Source organism: Amphibalanus amphitrite, unplaced genomic scaffold (genome assembly GCF_019059575.1).
Source record: "Amphibalanus amphitrite isolate SeventyFive unplaced genomic scaffold, NRLGWU_Aamphi_draft 000812F_arrow, whole genome shotgun sequence".
NCBI lineage: Eukaryota > Metazoa > Arthropoda > Thecostraca > Balanomorpha > Balanidae > Amphibalanus > Amphibalanus amphitrite.
Genome location: NW_024882306.1, coordinates 71,656 through 82,690, shown reverse-complemented (window position 1 = coordinate 82,690; position 11,035 = coordinate 71,656). Strand labels below are relative to the sequence as shown.

The window sequence follows — 11,035 nt, the reverse complement described above, 5'->3', positions numbered from 1 at the left end:
ATATTTTACCCCGTGGAGCGCCTGTTGTATACAACAGGTGCTTATCGGGGTAACATATGAAAACTATAATTTCAAAAAACAGTCAAGTATACATTCATCGTTGCAAGCACACAATATCCCCGTAAAAAAATGGATTGCACTTACCATTATTTAGAAAATGAGAAATAGCGCGATTTGATATATGCTCGGGAAGGCGTTGAACCTAATTGAAGAGTGAAGGGCATGCTACACAAATGCGTCATGTATTTCCTTTTCGACAGTCATTTGCCTCCATCGTAATCGTTCTGCAATGCTTAGCACAGCGACAAGACTATCTGGATACCACAGTCCCACCTATCGCCTACCAAGCCTTCCATGAAACTCCAGCTAGGAAAAGACTACACAATAACCGCCTTCCATTCGGATAAGAGGATTTAATCACATAGCCGCGAAAATGGCCACTGCACTGACCACAATAAACGTCCCTCACTGTACGGTCACCGCCGTTTTCTCGGCCGTATCGTCCTGGCCTTCGCGGCCGCCGCCGCGCGCAGTTTTGCCGAGGTTGGTCAGACCGTGGCCGAGGATCTCCGAGAGCTCGCCCCGCCTCCGCTGGGCGCCTTCTGCCTGCTTCAGGTCACTCGCCAGGTCCTCCATGATGGTCGACAGGGTCTGGCTGTAGACCTGTTTGTACCACTGCACGCTGGGGTCGCAGTTATTGTTGTCGTGGGTGACTGGTGGTACGACAGGGGGCACCAGCTGGTTGTAGGAGAGCGCCGCCATTAGCAGCAGCACGGACACCACGCCCGTCAGGCCCAGGTAGGTCATCTGCGGCCCTAGCTGCGAGTACACGGCCGTGAAGGCCACGGGGTACACCGACCGGCCGACGTTGGCACAGGCGCCCATCAGACCCCAGTAGGGGCCCTGGCCGGAGGCGGGCAGCAGGCGCGAGAAGGTGGCACCCGCGCTGGTGAACAGCACCGCCGCGCTGGCCGCCGTCAGGATGACGCAGGCCACCAGCTGGCTGAACGGCAGCCTCGCCGCCGACGGACACCAGCTCTGGTAGCCGGGACAGCGCGCCGAGGAGTTACCGCTCGCCGAGAGCAGCTCCGGCCAGAGCGTGAGGCTGCGCCGGCCGGCGCCGGGCGCGCGCTGCGAGAGGGCCAGCTCCTCGAGCGGCAGCCCCAGCACACTGCTGATCAGAGCCCCCAGTAGGGCGCCGATCAGCACGGGACGCTCGCCGTGCTTCTGAGACGCGCGTGCCGAGAGGCTGTTGATGGCCATGGCCACGACACTGGCCAGGAGGAGCACCAGACCGGCGTCCCGCAGGGCGCGTGTCTCCTCCCATCCGTAAAGCTCCATCATCATCGGTACGAGGAGCGACTCGTGCAGCCTCATCGCGCCGAAACTGTGCGCGGAGGCGAGCAGGCAGACGAACAGGCCGAACCACTGGGCTCGATAGCGCTGGTGAGAGAGCGCCAGCATGCGACTCTCCTCGGCAGCTATGTCGGAGTCTGTGAAGAGACAGCAGGACGCCACGGTCACCGCGGTGAAGAGCGCCGTGAGGAACAGCGAGCTCACAGTGAACTGGTTGAAGCGCATGCCGGCAGCGCTGAGCCCCTCGGTGCCGATGTACGACATCAGCGCCACGACACCGGGGCCCAGCAGAGTGCCGATGCCGATCGTGCCGCCGGCCTGCGCCGTGGCCAGGACTCTCTCCTCTGAGGAGGTTCCGTGTGCCACGTAGGTCATCAGCAGCTCCAGCTGTCCCCCGCAGAGTCCCATCACGGCGCGAGCCGCCAGCAGCCACCAGGCAGCCGGCAGCGGGGCGGAGTAGGCGGCGCTCCAGAGCAGACCTCCGGCGCAGGTCAGCAGGTCACAGACCAGTGCCACCCAGCGGAATGACACGCGCCGGGTCATCCAGCCGGCCAGTGGGGCGCTGAAGGCCCGCACCAGCGGCGTGGCAGAGACGATCAGCGCCGCGGCCGTCTTGCGCGCGCCCGGCTGCGCCGACTGCAGGTAGGGCCACGTCTGCGGCAGCGTCACCGAGTTGATGAGGAAGAAGAGCGCGCTCTTGGCCATCAGGAGGCGAAGGTAGCGCCGGCGCCGGCCGCGCTGCTGCCAGGACTCCAGGTGGCTGGTCGGGAAGGTGATGGGGATGCCGCTGCGCTCTGGGGCGCTCAGCTCCTTGGAGCGGGTCCACTTCATCCTGCCGAGGGAGGCGAGCAGCGTGTGCATCCCCGACCGTCAGACGGCGCTCCCGCCAGCCGCCATTGTCTCGAGCGGCTGCTGCACTGCAGCCTATGACCGAAAGAGGTCGAGTTTCAACCCACGGCAAGGGTGTAGAGATGTCGTTCTCCTCCAAGCCCTTGAAGCCACTGGGGTCGTCTCTGTCACCCCGATCCACTGTTGGCTGGCCGGACGCGGCCGGGACACGGACTGTCGGACCGGCGGCTGCCGACGCGACACCGTCCGCCACTTAGTCGGCCCCATTAGGGCGGTCATTAGCGCCGCTCTGAGCACACGCGCCACACCTGTGCCGACTGTGACGGATGGCCATCGGACTGATGACGTCATCAGTGGACCGAGTGACGTCATTAGTTCCATTAGACGGTCTGAAAGGCTAGTCCGCACTGGCAGTGGTGTGTTTGGCAGAGCTAGCGGTTCCTCAAAGTGTTTGTGGGAAAACTAGTTACGTTGGCACACGGCGTCTTGGAGTGTTGGAGCGGACGATATGGCTGATGATTCATGGTATTTTTGCACGAGCGATTCCGAGTGGATCTTGGCATTACTAACTGTGTGGATTCCGTCATTATTTCTTCACTGTGCTAAGATTACTAGCACAACAGTAATGACTTCGTAATGTTGTTGTCTCATGCCACATCCGTTCTCACAGCACAAAACAATACACAGGCCTTTACTGCTCAAGCTTCTACTATTGCTTCCTTTCTCATCCATCTCCCCAATCCGTTCTGATTAATTATACAGCGGATTCTATCTGCAATGCCGCCAATTGGCCGGACCGATCCCTATGTCCAGCGCCCCGGTCCTCCAATCATGCGACCACCTGTGTCACGTTGGTTTGATGACTCGGGAGGCTGACCCTCAGCTGTAATTACATTTGGACAAAGTCCAAATGTAAATGGCCAGATCATGCTTACGGAAGCCGAACTGTCTTTACTGTGTTTAAGCTGAAACTCCCTGAGATACACTACCTTTCGTAAAGTCTACATCAGTCTTGAACTGATCCCTAAGTGGCAGTATTCTTAGTACCGGCGTATATGCCATATGCCAGGCGTAAGCGGTAAAAGTACTTCAAAGGAAAAACATTTCGAAACAAGAGTTACCAATTATGGGTTTTGTGTTCACTCAGATACCATGGAATCAAAAGCAGATTAGATGTGACAAACAATAATGAAAATGATATTGCAACTGCATATTCAATTTAGATATACAACTGGACAAGGTCGAGCACAATCGAAATCAATAATCATATATTCGATTCAGGTTTTGGCGTTCAACTTTATACCATGACCCTGACATTACCAGCACCCTTGGCGCCGATCGGGGGCACATTCTGTTCCGAGACGGCCCTCCCGGGAGCGGATATTGGTTTTGGTCGGTCGGCCGCCGCCGCCCGCGGGGATATTGGTCGAGTCTGGTGCCGAAACCGGCGCCGGTCGCGACTGTGCAGAGCCCTCGGGCAGTTCCCGGAATCATGGCCGAGCATAGTGAGACTCTCACTGCCGCACTCCTCTTACAAGTGAAATTACTCCTTAGGTGGGACTGAAAGTGCATTAAAAAGAGGTGCTGTCTCAACATAATCAGAACATTTGGTCTTTTGCTCACTCGTCAGAAATCTTTCAGGATATAAAATGTTTTTCCATTATCTTCAATGCAATCTTGCATTTATAGTTCTTAGTGAATATTTTTGTGCATTGCCACATCTGTGTTTTGAAGTGTTAAGTAATTAAACTTCCAGGATTGCGATTTTCGGAAACATTCGGGACCACCTTAACTCTTCTGGGGGCCTCTGGAATCGATGCTGTTTTGATAAGTTTTTTTTAATATCTTTTCCACAGGCAAAATGTATAAGCGCTTAGAATATTTATGTTGTTAAATGTCTTAGTCGAGCCCCAGAGACACCAAACCGCGGCGAGTGCCGAGAAACTGCAGAGCGCCGGAGTTCCAGACAGCAGAGCACTACAAGTCAGGTTCAGGTTCTGTATTTGGCCCAGTATCGAACGCCCCCGCCTATGGGCCCCCCCCCCCCCAGGCCGATCTGGGGGTGGCGCGAACCTCAGTCGGACCGACAGGAAATTAAAATATGATTTACGAGCTGCCTCGGGCTCCAAGAGCCGGTGAAAAATGCCCTCAGGGCTCGGCTCTGCCCGCCCGCGTTCAGTGATGACTTCATCAATTGCATCTCGGCGGCTACAGAAGCTGTCGGGGGGCAGCCCAGTTCCCCGGGGGCCACTGATAGGGTCGGTTCTGCAGCAGTTAGCCGGAAACTATGTCACACCAGAGTGCACCGATTGCGGCCGCTCGGGACGGTGCCTCGCGGTCCAGGTACTGCGTACTCGGATGCTGCGCCCAGTTTGATGTGACATCAGCGCGTGGGGTGCGTGGGAGGCCACATCGCACTACCATGTCACGGGGTGACGTCCAGCGCATCACGCGAGCCGGTCAGACGGTGACGCACCGCGCCTTGACGGGGGCATCCTGAGGTGACGTGCCGCGGCGTGATGTGAGCCAAACAGAGGGTGACGTGCAGTGGCGTGATGTGAGCCAAACAGAGGGTGACGTGCCGCGCCTTGACGTGGGGCATCCAGAGGTGACGTGCCGTGGCGTGACGTGAGGCATCCAGAGGTGACGTGCCGCGGCGTGATGTGAGCCAAACAGAGGCTGACGTGCGGCGACGCCGTGTGACGTGAGCTGGTTAGGGGTGACGTGCCACACCGTGATCCTCGTGATGTCATCCTGAGCCACGTCTGCGCCCGACCGACACCGCCGAACACGCTTCGACCACTGTCTGATCAGTTGCCGGCCCGACATCCACCCACGGACAGACAGGACAACACAATACAATCGAGCAGACGGTGACGTGGTGCTACCGCATGATCCAGGCACGGCCGCACCTTTGGAAGGGCTTGATCGGACAAGATATACGGGTCGAGCTGTGACAGCCCCCATCGAGCCTGTGGCATTGTGCAGGGTTGTTACATCGCACGCGGCCGGGGAGGAGGTCATCAAGGTGCCGCTGTCAAATTGCTGGCCCATGTCACACATGATATGCCATATCAAATCATAGGTTAGAACAATAGACATGGCACTTAAACCTCGCCCGTATGGGTGTTTTGCCAGTCTCGAACGTATGGGGGGTCGTTGGACCCCTTAGACGTTTGGTCCCTGATCGAGCTAGAGCTTCACGGAAAAAGCGAGCGTGTTGCCCATGACGAGATAAAGACGGTGATATACAATTTTAAGGTTTTAGGTCATTGGTTGACATTCCAGGTCAGGTCAATGACCCAAAAGCCGCGAAAATCGTGAACTGTTAGAACATCGTAAAGTGAGGTTGCCATGGGGTTTTTCGGTGTACTGATCACGAGTATCATGTTTTTTATCACAGTTAAGATGTCTTCATGCCTTTAGGTAAGGTCGGGTCAGGTCAGGTCAGGTCAACCAATAGGCGTCTTGCCGGGTATTCATAGTAGGGGAGAGTGGGGTAAGATGCCCAGGGTGGGAAAGACGCCCCACCCCCTCTAGCGGCGAAACAAAGAATCGGACCTGGAAATTAATGTTCTTAGCGTAAAGCGGAAGCCTTCCTTGTTAACTGCACAAAAAATTGCGAAGCTCAGTTGGGCAACGGCTGGCTGATGATTGCATGTTTTTTATTTGCTGCTTTCAAAAAATATTTTGGTGTCAAAACATTGTAAATATCAAAGAAGGTAAATAATTTTTGCGTCCCTTGCTATAGTCGTGATACATTAGCATCCGTGTACTGTGTCCCAAACAGTTTGTTTCAGGGTGTAGTTTTATGGCTAACAGATTGTACTGATTTAATGTTACTTCGGTACCTTGGGGTAAGATGCCCCCTGTCCTGATGGGGAAAGACGCCCCCCTAAATCCGTAGGCTGTCCTTCAAACAGCCCGTCAAATCATTTATTAGGGGAAGTTGGGGCAATGCCGGAGTTGGGGCAAAGCCGAAATTCGAGATATTTCGAAAACCGTAAGACATGGATGCCACCTGTCAGTGATGCTCTGAAGCTTAAGTGACTACAATTATCGCATGTTTGTTACGAGTCGTCATTCGGAATACTTCGGCTGTGAGGGCGCCAAGAGCGTTTTCAAGGTACGCGTTCCTTGTACTACATGCGCTTTTGAAGCTGCATTTCTTACTCATTATGCTACCGTTTGTCTGGCCAATTCGGTCAAGTAATCTTCAGCATGTCTTTGCATAAGTGTGCTGCCTATTTGAAATGTATACGGCACGTTGAAAAGTTATGGGCCTGCAAATGAAAGTATGGCTGGCTGGGTAATGCCGAAAACGTGCAATTACGCACGTTAAAGCACGCTACGTGGACCTTACTGCTGCTATTCTAGTACCTCTGGTGCGAGAGATATACGAGCAGGTTCACTAATTGCAATTGCATTGTATTTGACCTTTGTCAAGATTTCTTTTGCGGCCACTGTAGAATAGCAACGCGAATTTTTAGTCACACAAATTACACTTTCAACTGACACAACGGCCTGTTACCTATAAGGAATTATTTACCTGGCATTTTCTTATTATATCACACAATTATAACTTCCAGTGTGCACCAAGCGTCCTCAAGCTCTTAAAACGCGTGCCAGCTTTGATAAATTCTGGATAAAGTTTGAGATAAAGTGGCAAAACATCAATGTCGGCATTCCCCGTAGATCATTTCTCCCATTTTCGGCTTTCCCCGCAGTCCGGGGCAACGCCGAAAAAGTCACTTCTTTGATATTTTTAGTTTGTGCGCTTAATGGTATGTGAATTCATCAAATGCGCGCCGCCTGGTATGTTTGAAAGGCAAAAGACTGGCCTCTCGAATGACGCCAACAAGAATAGCTTATGTTGTCTACCTTGCGTGCTACGGGCGTCAGAAAAAAAGTATTCGGCGTTCCCCCAACTTCCCCTACATACTTTTGATGTAGGCAAAAGCCGATCTGGGACTATTGAGAGTCCAGTACGGTCGGGTGCTCCCCATGCCGGTCTCTCGGCCCACATAGCGACTTTTTGGGCGGCATCTGACTCTGAGAGCCCTCACGACGGCCTCTGTGGGCCCCATTATTGGCTCCAGGGCCCCTCACGACATCCTTTGAGGGCTCCCACGTTGGCCCCACGGGCCGCGCTGGCATCGGAGGTCCCCACGATGGGCTCGAGGGCCCTCAAGCATCATGAAGACCTATAAGAGCCCCGCAGTGGTCTCTGAACGCCACCACGGAGGCTTGTTTGACCGCGCTGGACTATGATGGCCCTAACGATGACCTCTGAAGCCCCTTACGACTACTTTTGAGGGCCCTTATGATGACGTTTGGTGTCTACTGCAGGCTCGAAGGGACTACTGATTCGTTCAGGCGATTCACGTGCCCATTTATGTCACTTATAGTGCAGGGGGCATCTTTCCCAACGTCAGGGGGCGTCTTTTCCACCCTGTGGGGTAAGATGCCCCCTTTCACTTCTTCAGGAAAATGCTTGATAGCAAAAAAAGTTATAATGTTTCAGGCACGAAAGTGTGATATTTTTGGAGAAAAATGATGTAGGCTTCCGTTCAAACTCCAAGTTTTTGCTTTCCCATCGTCATTTTCGAATAATATATGACATAGCAAAACCCTGGGCATCTTTCCCCACTCTCCCCTACAGCCCTCAGCAGACTGCGTGGTAGGTATTCCTTTTTCGACAAAACCGATAATAGCTCAAAGGCTATGCTATCAGTCGGTCGGAACTCCCTGCAAATAGATGCGCCATGCTCTACTCCTTCGAATGGGTTTATCACTTAACAAAGTATACGCCTTGTGTGACAGCAAAATGCAAAAGTTTGTTTTGGGGGCAAATATAAACTTTTGGGTTTTGTTGCCAAACTTGATGGAAAATGAACACGATGATAATGCCAATCTAAGGTGCGGAGTCTCGCGCGTCTTGCTGTTACGATTTTTGAGTAACCGATAGCATGGTATTCGCGTTGTTCTCGGTTTTGTCGAAAAAAAGAATACCTACCACGCAGTTTGCAGAGGGCTGTACATGTCAACCGCCTCTGACAGCTTTGTTACATGCTACGAAGGCACCAAAACTATTTCGTAAATGTTCAGATGGTTTCTAAATTCGAAATCAGCTAAAAAAGTAGTCAAGAAACATGTAAAACTCGAAAAAGTGAACCCAGATCATCAAAGGTCAATGACCTGACCTGATCTTCAGGTGACCTTGACACCCACCATAACGCATGGGACCAACGTCATATCACATGTTTGAACGCTTGAAATCGCAAAAAGACTGCAAACGCGCGGCTAATGCGAGCGACATTCACCAAATCGCGATTCTGGCCAAACATGGTCTCGAGAAATAGGTCACAGGTTAAAGGTCATTTTGGTCTGAGTCCTTAAAGGGACCCTCCCACCTTCAAAAAAGTTTATGAATTGGCATGAAAGTGATGTTGCTCGGTTCAGAAAGAGCGAAAACGAATATCTGCCAAATTTCATAGAAAAATATTCACCGGTTTTCAAGATATTAGACTTTTACTTTTGTTTACTTTTTGGGATCTCCGCTGTTCCTAGCGACTTTATTTGGAAGCAACTAGGGTTACCCGCGTGCTCCGCAACGCGAAGAAGGGTTATTTTTTACCCGTGGGTATTGGGTGGTCTGTGTCTATTTGGTTGGTATCCATTTTGTTCGATTGCTTTTTGACGGCCAAAACAAAAAAGATACATCGCGTCGAGGTGCCCGTGTCGTATTATCATGCGTTCTACCTAAGAATGATTCGAAAACTGGCGTGAAGTCTTTTGAGGGCCATCGATGAATTTCGCTAAAAATGACAATGTAATGGTTTGGAACATTTACATTTTTAAGAATACTGTTGCTTATAATGTAAAAATGAAGAGTGTATCTTGGACAAAATTGAATGTTCTTTCCAACGGTGCCATTTTTAACTGCCAAAGATATCAGATTATGGAGTAAAACCAGTTTGATAAACAAAGTGGCACAAAATTGACAAACACCATTTTCTCCCGTGATTCGTACCACCTTGAATTGGATCAATCAGCTTTTCACAATTTTCCCATGAGAGGCGGTACACTTCTCTTGCCAATAGGCGTTGTTTCAACTCGTTCCGTCTGACGGTCACCTAAAAATAAAATCAATTCCAAAATTCGTCAAAAACCGCAGTTTTTCAACAAAAGTGCCCTCCCCGGTGCACGTGGCGCGTGCCATCCACTGCTTCGCATACCATTCGATAGCCCGTTCAATTATCTACACGATGCTGTTTTCCCCATGCCGGTCGGACCCCTGGTCACCGAGATATTGCACGGGGATTGGACCTGTGTCGGCCAAAATTAGCCGTTTTCGCCCCATTTCGCAAGCCGATTTATACATGCAAAGTCTATGACGCGAATTTGCACTTTTTGAGCACGCGCCACGCGCTCCCTATCAATCCGATCGAGCTGAGACCCCTCAAAGGCACGTCGCGCATCCTTGATCTATAAGTTGTGCAAATTTCACCGGGCTAGGTGCAACGGTCTGGCCTGTAGTCCACGCAAAGCACCACCAAGTCGGGACCTCGGTAACGGACAGACGCACCCTCCTCAAATAGTAAGATAGATAGTTTGGCAGCTGAAAGTGCGGCACTTGTTGCGCGCAAAGCAGCATATACCACCGCGTGCTACAAAACGTTTAAGTCAAACATTTAAAAATCGTTAGATATCTGCGTTGACGTCACACATTCAGAGGGGTATTCCTATGCATTAGCCCCTCTGAATCAAAATGCTGCAATTTTGAAATTCAATATTTCCGATTTAAGGCATTTCTCGATGTTGTGAGTGCCGAAACCGGTAATTGTGAGCCAGGGACCCCATTTTGGCTATCTCAACTCAAATCTAATGTTAAGGTGGGAGGGTCCCTCGAAAAAGTGAACCCAGAACCCAGACCCGGCAGGCGGTGGGCCTACCAGCCACCTTCCGCGCGGTGGGGGGGGGGGCACTTTTTGCCCCCCCGTATCTCCGAAACTACTGGACGGATCCGGAAAATTCAAACGGCGTTCGATAGCCCTGTCAAATTTGTCGAGACATAATATTTTATTCACTCGCGATACACTTTTGTTTCTTCTTGCTGATCCACAGTTGCTGAATACCTGCTGTAGTAAATAATTTCATTGTAAGAAAAAAATTCATTTTTTTCTTTCATGAATGAATGATTAATTTATGAAATTTAATCTCGTCTAGCACTTAAACGCTTTGAAACATTATGTTTATCCACTACTTGCGTTGCTTCTGAAAGAAAAATAATTGGTTTATGCTTTACTTTTTAGGGATTCATTGGTTTTCAGAATCTTTGAAAAGTTTGCATCAGAAGTACGTTTTATTTGGTCATACATCGCATAGCATAGTAAAGATAACGTCGGCTCCGTACGACTCTGCTCATTTCCAATCAACGTTAAAATGGGACAATATGCAAATACTGCCGATTCAATTTGCGTTGGGCAGCTGTGGCAGATGCAGGCCCGCTCCCCGTACCGACGACGTAAATCACCGTTCTTGCTGTCCCGAGTCTCCCAGCCAGGATTGCCGTATAGGTATCTATTTATATAACGCAATGCTGGCTGATGACCAAAGCCACGGCCAGTTGTTCAGAAACCCGCTCAAATGCAAATCCAGCAGTGCACAAATGCACCGACGGTAACGTCATTCGCTGCTGCCTTTTCAATGACAATCGTGCCAGATATATTCATGTAGTAGGAGTAGACGGGCTGTGTTACACAGAGCCGCCATATTCCATTACACACCTGCGCAATGACTCCGGCAATTCACAGACGGAAGCCGACTG

At 51.3% G+C, this 11,035-nt stretch overlaps 1 protein-coding gene across 1 annotated transcript; it reads right to left on the bottom strand.

Annotated features, from left to right (window-relative positions):
- Positions 1-465: 465 nt before the first annotated feature.
- On the bottom strand, positions 466-2,217 carry LOC122366506 (major facilitator superfamily domain-containing protein 8-like). The gene has a single exon (XM_043338847.1). It carries the CDS (start codon positions 2,215-2,217, stop codon positions 466-468), a length of 1,752 nt encoding a protein of 583 aa, XP_043194782.1.
- Between the last annotated feature and the right edge of the window lie 8,818 nt (positions 2,218-11,035).

Coding starts and splice junctions, on each gene's coding strand:
- LOC122366506 (XM_043338847.1), bottom strand. CDS start 2,217: ATGCACACGCTGCTCGCCTCCCTCGGCAGGATGAAGTGGACCCGCTCC.